The 22,548-nt window shown below is 43.6% G+C and overlaps 1 protein-coding gene across 1 annotated transcript in view; it reads left to right on the forward strand.

Moving 5' to 3' along the window:
* Positions 1-22,548, forward strand: part of hmcn1 (hemicentin 1) — a 757,099-nt gene that overhangs the window by 306,116 nt on the left and 428,435 nt on the right. The window contains exon 18 of the mRNA XM_085982583.1: positions 16,682-16,809. Within this exon, the coding sequence (XP_085838709.1) occupies positions 16,682-16,809 (128 nt within the window). The remainder of the gene's footprint in view (positions 1-16,681; positions 16,810-22,548) is intronic.

Below are 22,548 nucleotides of genomic sequence, written 5' to 3' on the forward strand. Positions count from 1 at the left end.
GCCTTAACTCCCTGTTTGAATTGGCTGTAAACGCCTTGGGACGTCCTGAGGTTGTGAATGCCGCAATATAAATGCAAATCTTTCTCTTTTTTTGAATCCCTCCGATCAGGTTTCTCACTCTCCCAAAGCACTGATTGGCCCTAATCAATGTCACAAATAATATTCTGCGTTGACTATGGTGTCTTTAACCTCTATGCAGCCTTTGACACGGTCGAGTACATCATCCTCCTCCAACACCCCTTCTCCATTTTCCAGCTCAGTGGACAGCCCTCACTTGGTTCCATTCGTGCCTATTTAATTGTAGCCAGACGATTTCCAGTAATGGCTTCTTTTCTTGTCCTTCCACTGTCGCCTCCAGAATCCCTCAAGGATCCATCCTTAGCAACTCCCCCCCCCCCCCGCCCCCCCCCCCCACTTCCTCATCTACAAGCTGCCCGCACCACATCTCACTTGCCCATCACCCCTTTCTTCCTTGACCCATAGTGGCTCCTGATCCCCACAAAGCGTCAAATTTAAAACTCTTATCCTTGTGTTTAAATCCTTCCATGGCCTCACAAACCTCCCCATCTTTACAACATCCTGCAGCGCAACCCCCCCCCCCCCCCCCCCCAACCACACATTCTTTGTTCCTCTGACTCCCACCTTTGGTACATCTCTCTCTTCGCATTATGATTGGCGCCTTGCCTTCAGTCGGCTACACCCCACACTTTGGAATTCCCTCCATAAACCCCTTCGCCTCTCCACACCCCTCCTTTTTTAAGACCCACCTCTGTTAAAACCCACCTCTGATCAAGATTTTGGTCACCTAACATCCCCTTTGACTCGGCATCCATTTTTTACTCATTCCTCATTGAAACATCTTGGGACATTTTTCTGTGTTAAAGGTGCTGTTTAATTGTATGTTGTAGCATTCTTTTAAACTTTGGTGATGCTCTTTAAGTGGGCCCTACTATTCAGTTAGGGTTCTCAATTACATAAAAAGTTTAATAGTGCAAAAATTTACCAAAAAAAACTCCTTTTGTAAGTAAGTTGCATTGATAGGAGAGCTATAAGCAGCTGAAAACAATGGTAAAACTCACTCTCTATATACATATATATATATATATATAAAACTGATTTAAAAAAACTCCCGTATGATAGATTTGTATCCCACATGTATCAGTGTCAATATTCACATTGCTGCCACTGCAGATTTTAGTTTGTTTTGGCCCACTTTGTTACATAGCAGACCTGACTGTACTAATATCTAGATATACACAAATATCTTGACTTCATTATTCCCAGCCGTTTAAACATACTTAGACTGCCATCTGTGATACTGTTGAATTCACAGCAGACGATCAGGTGGAGAACAGGTTATGATTTAAACAAGAGACCTTCCACATTCTCGTGGGGTTGGGCGGTTAAGCTTATAGTTAGCCGAACAGATAAGATGCCACATCCTTTCTCCATAAAGGTCACCACACAGATAAAACAAGTGTCTATACATCTGACTAGAGACATGGACTGTGTCTTCTGTCTTTACACTGTAACTGCTCTCAAATTGATAAGTTCTGGTTATGTTGTTGAAAAAGTTCACTGTAACTGTTCAAAAGTAAAATGCCTTCAACACCAGGAATTTCTAGTTTGGAACCCATAAATTCATCCCCTCAAGTAAACAAATTGGACGGTCAGTATGATCCAATATGGGAGTGGACTGTGACAACCAGCTCCTACATGAACCGTTTTTTTTTAATGTAGTGGAGTCCACCACGGTGTTGAATATTGCTGCTGTAAGCCATTTCTGTAATATCTCACTTTGTTGGAATCCTCATCAATGGTCCGTTAGAAACAATACCAACTCTGCATTACAAGCCCTAATCTTTTTGTTCAAGCAGAGTGCAGTGCAGTGACTCATCTGGATCACATTATGAGATTGTGTTTGTAGCCAAGACAAATCCAAAGGTGGGAAGGTACAAATACTGGAAATGTATTTTGCCTCGACTAAGTAGATGATCCATTATTGTTCAGCTTAGTGACGAATAAAAGATTTTTTTTTAAGTTTCAAGAAGAAAAGCTAAACACAGTGGCCTAGAAATTGGGTTGGGGCGCAAAAGTCGCCTGAGCGCAGGATTTAGCGCAGCGTTCGAGGCTTCAGCGATCGTCAGATATTCAGTTTCATTGCCCCTCGAGGGACACGGGGTGAGGCTCGAGGCGCTCCGCGTCCCTCTTAGGGTGCTGAAACTGAATATCGCAGTGCAACGTGCTAAGGGGGAGGGGCCTGCAACAGCGCGAACCCCGATCGCGAGTGCCGGTAAACGAGCCCGGCACCAAGGAGAAGTGCCGGGCTCTCAGGAAACAGCCGGCAATGCCGCGGGGGGGGGGGGTTAGGAGGCCGGGGATGGAGGTGCTGGCAGGCGGCCGCCAAAAAAGGCGGCCACCCTGCACCTCCACCTTAACTTGCGCCGCTGCCGGCACAGTAAGGCCCCGTGAACCGGGCGCAGGTAGCGAACGGCGCAACTGCGGCGTTCGCTACCAAATATCGCGAACGGGGCGCGAATGGGGCGCTGCGCACACCGATGACGTCATCGGTGGTGGCGCAGCGCAAAAGGCTAACGCCACCATTATCGCCCCAACTCTCTATCGCGGGAGGCGCAGCCAGTGGTGCTACAGCCACTGCCTGCCTCTTTAGGCGCTAACAAGTGGCGCTACTCACCCAATTTCTCCCCCAATGTCTGTTGTGCAATCTCTCTGGGCTATCTTTAATACACGACAGTGATAACTGTGTCAGGAACTAGGTGGGTGAATGGGCAAATCCACACTGTACTTCAGTAACTTGGGCTCTTGGAGACTGATCCACAGCTGAGATCCCTGGTGGCAGAATAAATCAAGTCGCGACAAAAGAAAAACAACATATTCACATGCGATTACTGCTGATGTGAACGGGTTCTTATTCTTTTAATTAGATCTGGCAAATGTTAGTGAGACAAAGACCAGGGCCTGAAGGGAGAACTAGATTACAGAGCTGGAATGACAAAAATTCACTACATGCGACAGAGTTTTTTAATAGGATGTCTGCGTACGGAATAGAACTGGAGGGATTTAAAATGGGAAAAGTTTCATTTTTATTGCTCCCTCAATTGTTCTTCAAACACAAAGACAAAGGTTTACTGAGCATATGATGTTTCAAATTAAATATTCCCAAAATAATTGCCACCCCATCTATCAGAAACACAGTCACTTTAATATTTGAAATTTACACTGTCGGTGTCTGGCCATCTTCTTCAGAATATTAAACTTTATTCAGGGGCATGTTACTTTAGCATAGGATGTAATAGTTTGATTCAAATTGATCATTTAAATCAAAAGTTATAACCAAAAAGAGAGTAAATAATTGACTTATTAACTTTCCTGGAATAAACGTGGTGAAGTATAGTATAGTCTACATGTCATCTGCTGCAGTGGCTAAAATTCTACAGTGAACTAACGATTTTTCTGCAATAATGTGGCTGGACCATATCAAGTTCCAACAGGTCTTGTACTTCTCTGCCAAAACTGCCCACTACTCCAGGATAATCCTGGAGATAAAAGGTAACCCCTGGCTTCTTTTCTCCACTACCACCGTACTCCATAAAGCCCTCCACACTCACCCCTAACAACAAGTGCAAGTAGCTTATGAACTTCTTTGTCACCAAGATAGAGAGCATCTATTCTGCTGCATTCCTGATTCCTCTTGCCTACCAAGCCACACCTTCGTCCAGAACCCCCCTTCCCTAGTCCTAAACCCTGTCTCCCTCTAGTGTTTCTCCCATCTCGCCCCACGCCCTCTCTGACCTCATTTCATGCGTCCTCATCCCTACTAAACTGCTGACCACCCACCTTCCTTATCTTGGCTGAGATTGTAAATGGTTCCTTCTCGAAAAGCACTGACCCATCCCTTTTAAAATCACTGTCACCATGCCCTTCCTCAAAAATCCCACCCTCAGTCCCCCATCCTTGCAAACTACCATACGTTCCCAACCTCCCTTGCATCTTCAAGGTCCTTGAACATGCGAACATACAAAATTAACGGGCAGGAAAAGACCAGCTCATCCATCAAGCCTGCCCCGCACCACGATGGCCAGACCATCATGGCTAAACACTTCTTTCCCTCCCCTGACCTCCCTCCCCACCCCTCCACCCAACCTTACACCCACCCCCATCGCCATGTAATCTCCTAGGAGAGGCAAAAATACTCGAGGTCAATAAGGGAAAAAATACTTTTTAAAATTCCTCTCCGATCCCCTCAGGCAATTGAAACCAGTCCAGGAGATCATGTGGACCAAGCATTGCCTATAAAGACAGAAAATGCTGGAAAAACTCAGCAGGCCAGGCAACATCCGTGGAGAGAAATTAGAGTCAACGTTTCAGGTCAAAACCTTTTATCAAGACTAAAGAGGCACAGGGAATGAAATAGATTAAGAGGCCGGGCTGGGAGAGAACCAAAAAGAAGAGACATTAAGAGGTATTCAAAACGAGACGAGATGGTGATAGGACTAGTGGAGACAAAAGACAGCTCTAGATTAGGTGTGAAGTGTACTGGCAGAATGGGAGACAGCTGCCATGTGGGAGAGAGAAAAAAAAAGGAAAGGGGGGGGGGGGAACCAAATCAAAAGTGTGGGTAAAAAAATAAGTGAAGATGTAATAGGCGCCGAGGTTATGATCTGAAATTGTTGAACTCGATATTGAGTCCGGAAGGCTGTCTATCGTACTTGCCTATAAAGACACTTGCCTTCTATATGGTGCGATCTCTGTCCCCGTCAGGAACTGGTCCAGCTCCCTCTTGAAGGCAGGCAGGCAGAGAGTCAGCACCCACTGCATCAGACGGCAATATATTCCATAGGCTGACAATTCTCTGGGAAAAGAAGAACCGCCTAATATCCAGCCTCTTTCATAGTTTAAACTCATGTCCCCTGGTCCTCCCCAATCTGTTAAACTGGAATAATCTATCAATAGGGATGCTGTCCAGCCCTTTAATTATTTTTAGATATCTATCAGGTCACTTCTAAGTCTACGCTGCTCTAAAGTAAATAGACCAAAGTCCTTGATCCTATCTGAGTAACTGAGGTTCTTTAACGTAGGAATCATTCTTATAGCTCTCCTCTGAACCTTTTCCAAGGCCTCATACCAAGTGGGGGGACCAAAACTGGGCACTGTACTCTAGATGCAGTCTAACCAGTGACCTGTATAGTGTCAAAATGGTGTTCTTTGATTTATACTGTGTGGTTCTATTAATACAACCCAAAACCTTGTTAGCTTTAGCTATAGTTTCTCTACATTGATCATGAATCTTCAGTGATTTGTGCAAAATAACACCAAGATCTTTTTCTCTCTCGACGTCTTTCAGTATTGTTCCCTGCAAATGATACGTGTATTCTGTGTTGGCCCTACCAACGTGCATGACACTGCATTTTTCTAAATTAAATGCCATTTGCCAATGTGTGGCCCACTCCCCTAACACATTAAGGGCTAAAAATTCAGTGGCGCCGCGTTTGGGGCGCCAAGCTCGCCTGGGCGCCGGAATTTGCGCTCCGGCCAGAGCCGCTTGCGCCCTCCCGATATTCAGTGGGAGCGCCCCAAGAGGGACTCGGGGCGCTGCTCGAGGCTCCCCGCATCCCGCTTGGGGCGCTCAAACTGAATATCGCCGCGCTACGTGCCACAGCGCCACATGCTGTGGCACGGCGCGCTGCTGTACTGCAGGCCTTCCTCCCCTTCTTAAGGGGGAGGGGCCTGCACCAGCGCGATCACCGATCGCGAGTGCCAGCAAAAGAGCCCGACACCGAGGAGAAGTGCCGGGCTTTTGGGACACAGCCGGCACTGCCCGGGGGGTGGATCAGGAGGCCGGGGAGGGTGGCGCGAGGAGGTGCTGGCAGGCGGCCACCGGGAAAAATGGCCGCCCCACACCTCCGCCTTAATTTGCGCCACTACCGCCACAGGTAGGCCCTGTGAACCGGTCGCGATTTGCGACTGGCGTTACAGAGGCGGGCGCGACCAAATATCGCGATCGGGGCGGGAGCGGGGCGCTGCGCACACCAATGACGTCATCGGTGGCGGCGCAGCGCTACAAGCTAACGCCGCCATTAGCGCCCCGCTAAATATCGCGGGAGGCGTGGCCAGTGGCGCTAAAGCCACTGAGTGCCCTCTTTGGGCGCTAACTGGTGGCGCAGCCCACTGAATTTCTAGGCCTAAATGTTTTTGGATCTGATTGCACCTGCTTACCATCCTAACCATTGCACAGATTTTGGTGTCATCTGTAAACTTACTTACTATACTCCCAACACTGCTGTCCAGGTCATTAATATTGACCATGAAGAGTAGCGGGCCTAGGACTGATCCCTGGGGGACACCACTAGTAACGTGCCTCCAAGCTGAACCACATCCATTAACTACAACTTTTTGGCTGTGAGATAGGAGCCAATTCCTAATCCAGCATTTCAAATTTCTACTGATGCCACACGATTCCATCTTGTGAAGTAACCCAGTGTGAGGTACCTTATCAAAGGCTTTCTGAAAGTCCAGGTAGACAATGTTTACTGGATTTCCCTCATCCACTACCCTAGTGACTTCCTCAAAAAACTCTATCAAATTTGTTAGACATGACTTATATTTTTGGAAGCCATGTTGTGGATTTCTAATGGCCCCTTCCCTTTCCCAGTGATCATAAAGGGCATCTTTTATGATCCCTTCTAGCAACTTCCCAATAATGGATGTCAGGCTGATGGGCTGATTTTCCCCCTTTTTTGAAAATAGGAACTACATGAGCTAGCTTACAGTTTAAGGGAACTTTCCCTGACTCTGTTGAACTATTGAATTTATGGGCAAGGGGCTCATGGAGCACCTGTGCCATCTCTTTAATTACCCTTAGATGGATATTATCTGGACCTGGAGCCCTATCAATTTTGAGCTTTCCTAATCTATCTAAGATGACATTACTATCTATTTAATATTAATAATGCTTTTCAATACTCAATATCTGGAACATAAGTACCATCTACAGGATGTCTCCTTACAGATCTGTGCCCATTTCTTCTGCAATGGCCTATTTAAATCTGTCCAATCAGGTTTCTGCCCTTCCCAAAGTAGCAAAGCCATCCTAACCCAAGTAATAAATAACTTCTCTGTGACTGTGACTGCAGCATTCATCCCTCTTTTCCACCTCAACCCCTTTGAGGCTTTTGACATGGATGATTACACTATCCTCCAACAACTCTCCTTCACTGTCCAGCTTAGTTGGACTGCCTTCACTCTTACCATCTGAATGTTGCCAAAGCATCTATAACTGGCTTCTCTTCTCACCCTGCACCATCACCTTGGGAATCCCCCAAGGTTCTATCCTTGGTCTCCTCTTTCTATTTACATGTTTCCTCTTGGTGAAATCTTCCATAGACAACATCCTCATGTATGCCAATGACACACAACTCTATCTTTCCACCACTTACTGCTGCTTCCTGAGGCTGCTATGATTGTAGGCCCGAGGAAACGGTGGGAATGACACTGGGTCCCTCTTCCTCTGCAGGCCGTGGTCATTTTTCTAATCTTTGAGGCACTTCTGCCCCTTTAACTGCCCAGCTGCCTCTTCTGGTGTTATGACAGTGGCCCCACTGCAGCACTGCCAGGATTTTGCGTCCAGGCAGTTAAGAGTCCCACTGGGAACCTGCCATGCTTAAGTGATGAACCCTGACTCAGGAAGCTGAATTGGAGGTCTGGCAAGTTGAAGGGTTAAGGTGGAAATGCCGCCTGGCAGGAACACCACCACTGGAAGGAAAACCCTGGCCTCTGTCAAGTACAGTATACTTGACAACAATAAACAAATAAGGTGAGGGAGAAAAGGCTCCATAGAGAGACATGAGTCAACGATTGAAAATAACTTTGCTTTTAAGAAAATCGTGTCGCTGACTTTCTCCAAATCTCACAATGAAACCCGTAGAGCCAAGTCAATAGGCAATAAGGCTGTGACAACAACAGACTTCAGATGAATACGGATCTGTGTTTCAATTTGACTGCTTCCTGCTACAAATCTTACACATTCATGGAAATTTCAGCATAGGAAGGGTTCATTTGGCCATTGTGTCTGTGTGGGTGTTTCTGTGCCAGCTCCACATTACAGCTTTCTACTTTATCCCATATCCCTTATTGTTCTCCATATTGTTCAATATTTTTATTTTCAATTCCCTCTTAAATCATGACTCAGTTTCACTAGCCATTAATGTTAAAACATTCTATACTCCAATAACCCTTGTGTAAAAAAAGACTAACTTTATGCTTTCTAGGTTTACTCCCCCTTGTTATTAATTCACCAAACAGTGGTAACAATCTTTTGCTGTTTACTCTCTCAAATCCTTTCAAAATTTTTAACATTTCTATGAACCCATTAATCTTCTCTGTTCCAGTGATCCACCTATAATAATGTTTCGAAGTCTCTCCCCATAACAATATCCTCTGATCCATGTTACTATCTTGTGTTGCACCTTGCCCATGGTTCCAGTATTCTTTCTGTCATGGGATGCCAGAAGTGATGCAATACTGCAACAGTGGCAGGTGCTTATTGAATTGCATTTCATTTAAACGTCCATCACAGAATGCCACACAGCAAATAAGCTGCATAAAACTGTAAAGACAACCATGCAAGATAAGAGTTCTCATCATCCAGAAACAGTTTGTGGGGTTTATGTCAATAGAAGAGGGTCGGTTATAATGTAAAACTATCTAACTTTGAGCACATAGTATTGCATTTCATCGATTTAAATCTAAACTCAACTTGATCTGGTAGAAAGTAACGTAGAGCAGAAGATTCCAGGTTCCAGTATCTGGTCTGTGGTGAATTAGCTGCCCTCAACAGGCAAGTGGGAAGGACAGGATTTGTGGGAACCTGTGGGCCAGTCAGGGGGGATGGAAATCAGCCGTGGTTCCTGTTCTTTATCGCAATGCAATGACCTTTGCTGGAATTGCACATTAGTGAATATCAGGTGAGGATTGTGTTCCACTGTCATGCCCTCCACAGTCAACAAATGTCCCCACCCTCACTGTCTAGACTCACACATAAAGAATGACTATTTAGTTCCTGTGGAACCGTAACCCAGCAGAAGATTAGGAAAAGAGGAGAGAAGTTTTTTTTTAACCAAAAACAAATGTAGTTTTGGAGTGTAATTCGGTAATATGGTCAGAGGAACTGATTTTGAAATCATTTCATTTTTAACATCTTTAAAACAGGCTTCTCAAAGCAGTGTTTAAGTTATTTTGGATGAGCCAAAAATAGAGCACCTTTAAAAAAGAGACATGACTCATTCAGTTACATAACTGTGAATTTACCATGCTCCGTGAGTAAGAATAATCTGTGTAGGTTATAGACTTGAGACACTGAGCACAAACAGCTCACATTTTAAATTTAAACCTTTGCACTTTCGATTTCTTATTTCAGACACAAATTTAGTTTCATTTGATTAGTGCAGAGAATTAAAGAGGACTTTTCAGCCTCCAAGCTAAAGATTCCTGTGTACAAGCAATGGTGAGTTTAATAATCCACCAGAATATTTATTGTAAAGACTGTTTGTTTTTGGGCAGTTTCAAAGTTTTTTTGTGTGTAATGTTTATAACTTTTGGAACTGTTGGAAAAGCATCTTTATAATAAAAACTCCGTTCACTGACATTGTGACTTTCCCCTTAGGTGCAGTTTAGATAGCAGCATGGTAGTCATAATATTGAAAGGTCAGTAATGGAACTCAATAAATGGACTTGCTCATTGGAATGTTCCCCTTGAGTGCCACATATATGGAAGTAGGATTAGCGGAAAATCTCCATTAAATGTTCTCAGTTAATGCACCCTTAGGAGGGGAATCCTGAAGGATGGAGTGTACAGGCATTGAGGGAGAAGAGCTTCCGGCTATATTTCAAATACAGGTTTGAAACAGCAAAAAGAAGGAATTCTTGTGGCATTTGGCCAGTTTGAAATGAGAGGAAAGTTAACATTTCGGTGGCCATCATTTTTTAAAACCTCTAACAAACTATGCATAGATCTTAGAATAGACATTAACAGATAAGGTTAGAGGCTTTTGTTACCCAACAATGGTAAACCATAATCATAACTTTTTCAGGTTTTTTTCCAGCTATGATTAACATGATATGTTCCTTGGTAATAATAGCTGGAATGAATAGACCCAGTAGCTCTATGGTATAGCACTACATTCCCTTTTGAGGGCAGAGGCCAAGTACTAGTCTCAACTGATATTCAAGCTTGATTATCTTCTTGGTCCAGGATACTAGGTGAAGTGTTCTGCGGGAAGCAGAGATCTGCATCTTGATCAAAAGAAAGGGCCACCCACTTTGTCACCGATAGCAGCACTCTATATGAGGGATGAATAGAGAGCGCAAATAATGAAAAATAGGTCGAATGAAGTATTTCTGTCATTTGCATAGCACTTCCTTATGCCTGTCCTTATTTGCCAGTGGCGGATCAGGCTCGAAGGGCCAAATGCCCGACTCCTCCTATTTCCTATTTCTTATGTTCTCATTTCCGTTGGGAAATCCCGGAAGTAGGGGCAGAAAGTGGAGAGCAGGGAGATCAGTTTCCAATGCATGTTCTTCCACTTTCTCCTGCAGCTATGTCAGCTCTCCAGCATAACTCCAGTGGAGACCATAGTCTAATAGGATATGTCAAACATGATACAAATTATTGTAGTATTTAAATGTTGTCTGCAAGGTTTTCATCAGTAGTTTAGTAAAGTGTAATAGTGGACATCAGTTGGCATTATGCATCATTGGCATGAGGAAATATAAAAGAGAGAATGATATCTGTATTTACTAAACAGAATTAACAAATGGCTTCCTGTACTGCAGACAAAGCTTCATGAGCATGCAGAATGTGTATATGTCACAGGGGAAATTTGGCACTTTGACTTGCCACTTTAAAACTGGTTGGTTCTAATGGATACTCTGCATTCATAGCCTTCCCATCTTCCATAATCTCTCTCTCTCTCTCTCTCTCTCACTCTCTATTTCCTGAGAGGGCATACGATTATGGTCATCGCCAAAAGGATTAAAGGACAGGTTAGAAAAAATGTTTTTAGACAGAATGTGGTTGGAATGTGGGATTCTGTGTCACAAACTGTTGTTTTAGGGATCATAGGAATATAGGAACAGGAGTAGGCCATTTAGCCCCTCGAGCCTGTATCGCCATTCAGTGATCTGTGACCTAACTCCATATACCTGCCTTTGCCCCAGATCCCTTAATATCTTTAGATAACAGAAATTTATCAATCGCACATTTAAAATTAACAATTGATTTAGCATCATGCATCGGGATGGTTTCCTGGGCCAATATGTCAAGGAACCAACTAGAGATCAGGCCATCTTGGACTGGGTATTATGTAATGAGAAAGGATTAATTAGCAATCTTGTTGTACGAGACCCCTTGGGTCGGAGCGATCATAATATGATAGAATTCTTCATTATGATGGAGAGTGAAGTAGTTGACTCAGAGACTAGGGCCCTGAATTTAAATAAAGGAAACTACGATGGTATGAGGCACGAGTTGGGTAGGATTGATTGAGGAATTTCACTCAAAGTGTTGACGGTGGATAGGCAATGGCAAACATTCAAAGACCACATGGATGAACTACAGAATTTGTTCATCCCAGTTTGGCATAAAAATAAAACAAAAAATGTGACTCAACCGTGGCTAACAAGGGAAATTAGGGATAGCATAAGATCCAAGGAGAGGACATATAAATTGGCCAGAGAAAGCAGTAAACCTGAGGATTGGGAGCAGTTTAGGATTCAACAAAGGAGGACAAAGGGATTTATTAAGAAGGGGAAAATAGAATATGAGAGTAAGCTTGCAGGGAACATAAAAACTGACTGTAAAAGCTTTTATAGATATGTGAAGAGAAAAAGATTGGCGAAGTCAAGCGTAGGTCCCTTGCAGTCAGAATCAGGGGAATTTATAATGGGGAACAAAGAAATGGCAGGCCAATTAAATACATATTTTGGTTCTGTCTTCACAAAGGAGGACACAAATAACCTCCCAGAGATGTCGTGGAACATAGGGTCTGATGAAAGGGAGGAACTGAAAGAAATCAGTATTTATAGGGAAATGGTGTTAGGGAAATTGATGGGATTGAAGGCCGATAAATCCCCAGGGCCTGATGATCTACACCCTAGGGTACTTAAGGAAGTGGCCCTAGAAATAGTAGATGCATTGCTGATCATCTTCCAACATTCAGTGGAATCTGGAACAGTACCCATGGATTGGAGGGTAGCTAATGTTACCCCACTATTCAAAAAAGGTGGTAGAGAGAAAACGGGGAATTACAGACCAGTAAGCCTGACATTGGTAGTGGGGAAAACGCTAGAGTCCATTATAAAAGATGTAATAGCAGAGCACTTGGAAAACAGTGACAGGATCGGACAAAGTCAACATGGATTTTCAAAAGATAAATCGTGCTTGACTAATCTACTGGAATTTTTTGAGGATGTAACTGGTAAAATAGATAAGGGAGAACCAGTGGATGTGGTGTATTTGGACTTTCAAAAGGCTTTCGATAAGGTCCCGCATAAGAGATTAGTGTGTAAAGTTAAGGCACATGGGATTGGGGGCAAGGTATTGACTTGGATAGAGTACTGGTTGGCAGACAGAAAGCAAAGAGTTGGAATAAACGGGTCTTTTTCTGAGTGGCAGGCAGTGACTAGTGGGGTACCGCAGGGATCGGTGCTAGGACCCCAGCTATTCACAATATATATTAATGATCTAGACAAGGGAACTAGATGTAATGTCTCCAAGTTTGCAGATGACACAAAGCTGGGTGGGTGTGTGTGCTGTGAGGAGGATGCCGAGAAACTCCAGGATGATTTGGACAGGTTGGGTGATTGGGCAAAAGCATGGCAGATGCAATATAACGTGGATAAATGCGAGGTTACCCACTTTGGTGTCAAAAACATGAAGGCAGATTATTATCTGAATGGCAATAGATTGGGAGAAGGGGAAGTGCAACGAGACCTGGGTGTCCTTGTGCACCAGTCGCTGAAGGTAAGCATGCAGGTGCAGCAGGCGGTTAAGAAGGCAAATGGTATGTTGGCCTTCATAGCGAGAGGGTTGTAGGGAAATGGTGTTAGGGAAATTGACGGGATTGAAGGCCGATAAATCCCCAGGGCCTGATAATCTACATCCTAGGGTACTTAAGGAGGTGGCCCTAGAAATAGTAGATGCATTGCTGATCATCTTCCAAAATTCACTGGAATCTGGAACTGTACCCATGGATTGGAGGGTAGCTAATGTTACCCCACTATTCAAAAAGGGTGGTAGAGAGAAAGCGGGGAATTACAGACCGGTAAGCCTGACATCGGTAGTGGGGAAAATGCTAGATTCCATTATAAAGGATGTAATAGCTGAGCACTTGGAAAACAGTGACAGGATCGGACAAAGTCAACATGGATTTACAAAAGGTAAATCGTGCTTGACTAATTTACTGGAATTTTTTGAGGATGTAACTGGGAAAATAGATAAGGGAGAACCAATAGATGTGGTGTATTTGGACTTTCAAAAGGCTTTCGATAAGGTCCCGCATAAGAGATTAACGTGTAAAGTTAAGGTACATGGGATTGGGGGCAAGGTATTGACTTGGATAGAGAACTGGTTGGCGGACAGAAAGCAGAGAGTAGAAATTAACGGGTCTTTTTCCGAGTGGCAGGCAGTGACTAGTGGGGTACCGCAGGGATCGGTCCTTGGACCCCAGCTATTCACAATATACATTAATGATCTAGATAAGGGAACTAGTTGTAATATCTCCAAGTTTGCAGACGACACAAAGCTGGGTGGGCGTGTGTGCTGCGAGGAGGATACCGAGAAACTCCAGGATGATTTGGACAGGTTGGGTGATTGGGCAGAAGCATGGCAGATGCAATATTACGTGGATAAATGCGAGGTTATCCACTTTGGTGTCAAAAACAGAAAGGCAGACTATTATCTGAATGGCAATAGATTGGGAGAAGGGGAAGTGCAACGAGACCTGGGTGTCCTTGTGCACCAGTCGCTGAAGGTAAGCATGCAGGTGCAGCAGGCGGTGAAGAAGGCAAATGGTATGTTGGCCTTCATAGCGAAAGGGTTTGAGTACAGGAGCAAGGATGTCCTGCTGCAGTTGTACAGGGCCTTGGTGAGACCACACCTTGAGTATTGTGTGCAGTTTTGGTCGCCTTATCTGAGGAAGGATGTTCTTGCCATGGAAGGAGTTCAGCGAAGATTCACAAGGCTGATCCCTGGGATGGCAGGAATGACGTATGAGGAGAGATTGGGTCGATTGGGCTTATACTCGCTGGAGTGTAGAAGAATGAGAGGGGATCTCATCGAAACTTATAAAATTCTAACAGGACTGGACAGACTAGATGCAGGTAGAATGTTCCCGATGGTCGGAGAGTCCAGAACCAGGGGTCACAGTCTAAGGATAAGGGGTAAGCCATTTAGGACAGAGATGAGGAAGAATTTCTTCACCCAGAGAGTGGTGAACCTGTGGAATTCTCTACCACAGAAGGCGGTTGAAGCCAAGTCTTTAAATATATTCAAGAAGGAGTTAGATATATTTCTTAGAGCTAAAGGTATCAAGGGATATGGGGAGAAGGCAGGTACGGGTTACTGAGTTTGGATGATCAGCCATGATCACATCGAATGGCGGAGCAGGCTCGAGGGGCCGAATGGCCTACTCCTGCTCCTATCTTCTATGTTTCTATGTTACAGGAACAAGGATGTCTTGCTGCAGTTGTACAGAGCCTTGGTGAGATCACATCTTGAGTATTGTGTGCAGTTTTGGTCACCTTATCTGAGGAAGGATGTTCTTGCCATGGAGGGAGTTCAGCGAAGATTCACCAGGCTGATACCTGGGATGGCAGGAATGACGTATGAGGAGAGATTGGGTCGATTGGGCTTATACTCGCTGGAGTTCAGAAGAATGAGGGGGGATTTCATTGAAACTTATAAAATTCTGACAGGACTGGACAGACTAGATGCAGGAAGGATGTTCCCGATGGTCGGGGAGTCCAGAACCAGGGGTCACAGTCTAAGGATAAAGGGTAAGCCATTTAGGACAGAAATGAGGAGGAATTTCTTCACCCAGAGAGTGGTGAACCTGTGGAATTCTCTACCACAGAAGGCAGTAGAGGCCAATTCATTAAATATATTCAAGAAGGAGTTGGATATATTTGTTAAGGCTAAAGGGATCAAGGGATATGGGGAGAAAGCAGGGACAGGGTACTGAATTTGGATGATCAGCCATGATCGCATTGAATGGCAGAGCAGGCTCGAGGGGCCGAATGGCCTACTCCTGCTCCTGTCAGTTGCCATTTGTGGAAAACAGTCCCAAATTTCTACCACCCTTTGTGTGTAGAAATGTTTCCTAATTTCACTCCTGTAAAGTCTGGCTCTAATGTTTGGACTATGCCCCTTACTCCTAGAATCCCCAACCAGCGGAAATATTTTCTCACTATCTACCCTATTTATTCCCCCTAATATCTTGAAAACTTCGATCAAGTCACCGCTTAACCTTCTAAATTCCAGGGAATATAACCCGTTTGTGTAATCTCTCCTCGTAATTTAACTCTCTGAGTCCGGGTATCATTCTGGTAAATCTACGCTACACTCCCTCCAAGGTCAATATATCCTTCCTTAGGTGTGGTGCCTAGAATTGCTCACAATACTCCAGGTGTGGTCTAGCTGGAGCGTAACTTCTGCCCCCTTGTATTCTAGTCCTCTAGATATAAAGGTTAGTAATCCATTAGCCTTTTTTATTATTATCTGTACCTGTTCATGACATTTTAATGATCTATGTACCTGGACCCCCAAGTCTCTTTGGAGCACCACTGTTTCTAGCTTTTCACCATTTAGAAAGTATCCTGTTCTATCCTTTTTAGGTCCAAAATGGATGACTTCACATTTGCCTACATTGAAATCCATTTGCCACAGTTTTGCCCAATCACTTAATCTATTAATATCTCTTTGTAATTTTATGCTTCCATCTACACTGCTGATAATGCCACCTATCTTTGTGTCATCGGCAAACTTGGACATGTGACTTTCTATCCCATCATCTAAGTCGTTAATAAATACAGTGAATAGTTGAGGCCCCAACACAGAATCAGAAGCAGAATCCATAAATTATTTTAAAAGGGAATGAGATAATTGCTTGAAAAAGAGGAATATTAAAGGAAAGGGGGAGCCTGCAGGAAAGTGGGATTAAGCTAGGTGGCTCAAACGGAGAAAAACACTGGTGTAGACTTGATGGGCCGAACGGCTTGTTTCTGTGGCTGTATTGATCCATGATTCTATGGTATCAAACACAAAAGGGGAGGTTGGGGAAACCAACAGAGGCACACAGCCTAGAATTATGTCAAGAGTATAACACAGTTTTTGTACAAAAGTAAACGTTGATCTATAAGGTGAAGTGGAGACAAAGGGGACTTGCATAGGTATTTTAACTTTCACAGTGCAAAGCTGCCTAATAATTCTGGAAGTGAACCAATTTAAAGCGTATTAGGAAACCATTATATTTATTATAGTAGGGCTGTTTATTATAACCTGCTACTTGAACAATTATTTGACCTTTACAAAGCCTTTTTCTCTACTGATGTGAATATACTGGTTATCATTACGTAGTTCAGTCCGTTAGGTTTCTTCCTCCCGCAGTTACGCCACTGATTGGAATCAGACCAGCAGTTGTCAACATCATTGAGGGACAACCATTGACTTTGCCATGTGTATTATTGGCTGGAAATCCACTCCCAGAGCGACGTTGGATAAAAAATAATTTCAAGGTGAGTGAATTGGAAAAGAAACAGTCATTAAATGGGGAAATGGTCATCACCCTGTTGTGTTTTACAAGTTGATCTTGGGGTTTGAATGTAATTCGTTGGTAGAAATGTATTGACAAATACAGTGAAGGATTTGTTCATCCCTGTTTGGCATAAAAATAAAACAAAAAAGGTGACTCAACCGTGGCTCACAGGGGAATTTAGGGATAGCATAAGATCCAAGGAGAGTACATATAAATTGGCCAAAAAAAGCAGCAAACCTGAGGATTGGGAGCAGTTTAGCATTCAGCAAAGGAGGACAAAGGGATTAATTAAGAGGGGGGAAATAGAGTATGAGAGTAGGCTTGCAAGGAACATAAAAACTGACTGTAAAAGCTTCTATAGATATGTGAAGAGAAAAAGATTGGTGAAGTCAAGCGTAGGTCCCTTGCAGTCAGAATCAGGGGAATTTATAATGGGGAACAAAGATATGGCAGACCAATTAAATACATACTTTGGTTCTGTCTTCACAAAGGAGGACACAAATAACCTCCCAGAGATGTCAGGGAACATAGGATCTAATGAGAGGGAGGAACTGAATGAAATCAGTATTTGTAGGGAAATGGTGTTAGGGAAATTGATGGGACTGAAGGCCGATAAATCCCCAGGGCCTGATAATCTACATCCTAGGGTACTTAAGGAAGTGGCCCTAGAAATAGTAGATGCATTGCTGGTCATCTTCCAAAATTCTATAGATTCTGGAACAGTTCCCATGGATTGGAGGGTAGCAAATGTAACCCCACTATTTAAAAAAAGGTGGTAGAGAGAAAACGGGGAATTATAGACTGGTAAGCCTGACATCGGTAGTGGGGAAAATGCTAGAGACAATCATAAAAGATGTAATAGCAGAGCACTTGGAAAACAGCTACAGGATTGGGCAAAGTCAACATGGATTTACAAAAAGTAAATCATGCTTGACTAATCTACTTGAATTTTTTGAGGATGTGACTTGTAGAATAGATAAGGGAGAACCAGTGGATGTGGTGTATTTGGACTTTCAGAAGGCTTTCGATAAGGTCCCGCATAAGAGATTAGCGTGCAAAGTTAAAGCACATGGGATTGGGTGTAAGGTACTGACTTGGATAGAGAACTGGTTGGCAGACAGGAAGCAAAGAGTTGGAATAAACGGGTCTTTTTCCGAGTGGCAGGCAGTGACTAGTGGGGTACCGCAGGGATCGGTGCTAGGACCCCAACTATTCACAATATATATTAATGATCTAGACGAGGGAACTAGATGTAATATCTCCAAGTTTGCAGACAACACAAAGCTGGGTGGGCGTGTGTGCTGTGAGGAGGATGCAGAGAAACTCCAGTATGATTTGGACAGGTTGGGTGATTGGGCAGATGCATGGCAGATGCAGTATAATGTGGATAAATGCGAGGTTATCCACTTTGGTGTCAAAAACTGGAAGGCAGATTATTATCTGAACGGCAATAGATTGGGAAAAGGGGAAGTGCAACGAGACCTGGGTGTCTTTGTGCACCAGTCGCTGAAGGTAAGCATGCAGGTGCAGCAGGCGGTTAAGAAGGCAAATGGTATGCTGGCCTTCATAGCGAGAGGATTCGAGTACAGGAGCAAGGATGTCTTGCTGCAGTTGTACAGGGCCTTGGTGAGACCACACCTTGAGTATTGTGTGCAGTTTTGGTTGCCTTATCTGAGGAAGGATGTTCTTGCCATGGAGGGAGTGCAGCGAAGATTCACCAGACTGATACCTGGGATGGCAGGAATGACGTATGAAGAGAGATTGGGGCAATTAGGCTTATATTCGCTAGAGTTTAGAAGAATGAGAGGGGGTCTCATTGAAACTTTTAAAATTCTAACAGGACTAGACAGACTAGATGCAGGAATGATGTTCCTGATGGCAGGAGAGTCCAGAACCAGGGGTCACAGTCTAAGGATAAGGGGTAAGCCATTTACGACTAAGATGAGGAGGAATTTCTTCACCCAGAGAGTGGTGAACCTGTGGAATTCTCTACCACAGAAGGCAGTTGAGGCCAATTCATTAAATATATTCAAGAAGGTGTTAGATATATTTCTTAAGGCTAAAGGGATCAAGGGATATGGGGAGAAAGGGACAGGGTACTGAATTTGGATGATCAGCCATGATCTCACTAAATGGCGGAGCAGGCTCGAGGGGCCGAATGGCCTACTCCTGCTCCTATCTTCTATGTTTCTAGGATTGGCCACTAGCTGCCACACTAGATTATTGAATTCCCAACTGGGGGACCTGAGACTAGGAAACATTCTCGATGCGCATTCACACACAGTTTTCCCTTAGGGGAGTTTGCTTGCATTAGGCAGGGCACTGTTGGCTCAGCTGAGAATTGGCATGATGGCATCATTTATAATCAAGCTGGAATGTCCTGCACTTAAAACCAAAGGGGGATGTGTGGAGGCACAGAGTCATTGGGTAACACTTATCCCTGTGCCCTTGGTCTTGTGTAAAGCTTTCCCCCTCTTTCTAGCACAAAACCCAGGAACTGTACATATACAAGACTGGGATCGAACACTATCACGATCCTATCTATGTAAACCATGGCTTTAGAATTTTTTTAACTTATAATTATTTTAATGTCAGAGCAGAGAGAATTAGAGGTTCAGATACTCAAATCTTTAAAGTGGGAGGACAAGTTGAATATGTTATTTTAACAGGTTTTATAAATGGGAGCAGAGAGTACAAAAGCAAAGAAGTAATGTCAAACTCGTACAAATGTTTGGTTAGGCTGCAGTTAAAATTTTGTGTTCAATTTTAAGAAGCCTACTTTAGGAATGAAGTCATGGCCAGGGAGAAAGTATAGAATAAGTTCAGTAGGATGATACTCTGGGTGAGAGCCTTAGTTATGAGGAGAAACTAGAGAAACTGGGATTATTTTCATTACAGCAAAGAAGGTCAAGAAGAAATCTGATGGAGGTGATGGGTATTTGGGGTAAAATTATTTCCACCGGTCAGTGATTCAGTATATAGCAAGTATAAATTTTAGATCATGAATGTAAGTATGAAGGAAGAGGTTAGGCAAATTTGTTTTTATGCAGAGGGTTGTTAGAATATGCAACGCGCTAACAGAAACATTTGTGGAAGCAGACTTCATAATGTCTTTTAAAAGGGAAGTGAATAATTATTTGAAAGAGAAAAGATTAGAAAGATATGGGGAAAGTACAGGGGAATGGGACTAAGTGGATAGCTCTTTGATAGAGCCTGCACAGGTGCAGGGGGCTTAATGATCTTCTTTGCTGTAAAGTCCCATGATTCTATGTCAGATCTTGCTGAAACGAGAGTTTGGTAATCTTTTCTGGGCCACATCAAAAGCAACATAGGTTTTGAACATTGGAAAATGGGGTAGTTACCTTTTGACAACATATAATACATTTAATACATTGTTAAGCCGGTGTGTACTTTAATTTCAGACATCTTTGCCACAATGTTTGTTCTCTAATGTGTTTAATGAGGAATCCTGTACTTTGACTCAAGCCTGAGCAGGAGTGAGTGAAGGAAAAATATTCCTTCCCTCAACACTGCCATCCACACTCCATTGAGCAGGCATTCAAACACTGGAAAATGGAAGAGAAATGAAGAACTGGGATAAATTCAGCAGGGAAAAAAGACTGATTGGTATAAATGTGGAAACAATCTAGATATCCCGTGTTGGCATGAGATCATGCACTGTGTAACATGTGATGCCTGACCAGATTTTTAGTATTTTATTGAAATTATAAGTGCAATTATTTGTTAAAATAACACTGCTTTTTGAGATTATCTTCATATTTTGGTTGAGCTTAAAGGCAGCTTGATTAGTGCACATCCTGTCGGTGGTTTCTTCAGACTACAGGCAATCTTTAGTCAGTAGAAACCACTGTAACATGGTATGTACTAATTTAGCCACATTTCTAGTTTCACTGAAACACGCCAAGGTGAAGCAGCACACAGTATAAAATGTAATAGCCCAACAATATTTAAAATAATCTTTCCTTCCTCCTGCTGCTTTATTCCACTACACTTCTTCCTTCAACCGCAAAGCTGTGAGGGTCTGGCCCATGGTGTCTCCATCGCTGCTGTCTATGCTGGTCAGGGTTCAGTGAACAGGAGGTATGCACCTCAACAGGGGGCTGTCCTTGCCAGATGTTCCACCTCCCAGACAGAGCACTCTGCCATGGAACTAATGAGAATAATTAAAGGGTATGTGTCGCTGTACGCTGTACGAAGGAGCTGTGAGGCAGGCTCAGTTCCCGGAACATCCCTCTCCAAAAATTCCACTGCAGAGCAGCAACATGCCCAGCACAATAGTTAGTTACTGCAGCAAACACTATAGACCGATTTTCCTCCCTTTCCTACCCTTCCCCCCTGCCCCACCCCAGCTAAATTAGACAGTGCACTTTTGAAACATACCTAAGCCAGCTGAATTTCTGGGTTTAGGTAATTTGAATGGGTTAGTCTTGACCAAGGCAGGAACACTGGATTGAGGGGTTGAAGTAGTGCACAATCGCAGCCCTATACCAGTGCAAATACCTGCCAGTCTCTGGCCTTTCTAGCAGCTGTCAAAAGCAGCAGCAGGCACATGGCTTACATGCCATGCTGGTCCACAAAAATGGGACTCTTGCGTTTCTGGAGATGTGAAGTGCTGGCAGCAACCTTTTAACATCCATTTCTTTTATTGGCGATCCTCTTCTTAGATGACTGCCCAGCAGAAACCCAGGAAAATTTATATGCTTCCACCTGTTTAAGGGAGGAACTTCCTGCCCACTCCAGGGATGACTCGAGAAATATACATTAAGGGCAGAGCAGGTGCCTAAGTGGGTCTCTACTCCAGTTTCCTCTGCCAATGCCCCAAAACCAGACACACATGGGGCATTAGGCATTGGAAAATTGGCCTCTATTTCTAATCAGTTGGCAGAGGCATTAAGCAGCATGGTGGGTTACTACCTTGTCCTTTCACCTTAGGGATGTGGATTTAAATCTAAGCATACTGACGGGATGAAAGCCTCCCCTCTTCCTCTAGGGTCCTGTGGAAAGCTAGTTTGGACAGTCTCAAACGAGTTCTTAGTGGGATTGATCACACAGCAAAAAAATGGCCACTATTTGGCACACACCATCACTCAGAGGTCATAAAATTTATGGTATGGGGAATTGTCTAGCTCATATTGATGGAGCAATAGATGCTCTTCCGAGAATGGAGATGGAAGTACATTTCTGGGATAGAGTAGAAGGGGATTTTACGCTGTATCAGGTTGTGCAAAGCTTGACCTCAGAGTGCTTGATGCTGACACAAAGTGAATGAAGTGGGGGGAAAAGTTCCATTTTATAGCATTGACATTCTGTTAAAATATAGATTTAATGGAAAAAGAAAATTGCTTATTTAGTGGCTCCAGATGGAATCAGTAATTACATCATTCCTTTGTGTAGAAATACAGTAAAATACATTAAAGACGATGCAATGTTTACCCCCTCCCCCTTAAAAGTTGCTTAGGAGGTGAGGTGAGTGTAAATATGATTGAAGGCAGGATTTAAACTTGCAAAAGAAAAAGAAAAAAATGGAAAAGGTTGGAAATCTGAAATAAAAGCAGAAAAAAACAAGCCGGCAATGAATATCCCTGAGACATCAGTGATCATGAGTGACCTCTAAAAAGGAAGTATGAAATTTCAGAATCGGCAGAAAATGAACCGGAGCCAGAGGCAGATGCTGAGGAAAGAGAATGTGTGTATGGAA

This window comes from Somniosus microcephalus, chromosome 3 (genome assembly GCF_052327205.1).
Source record: "Somniosus microcephalus isolate GS21.2 chromosome 3, FLI_Smic_1.0, whole genome shotgun sequence".
Lineage (NCBI taxonomy): Eukaryota > Metazoa > Chordata > Chondrichthyes > Squaliformes > Somniosidae > Somniosus > Somniosus microcephalus.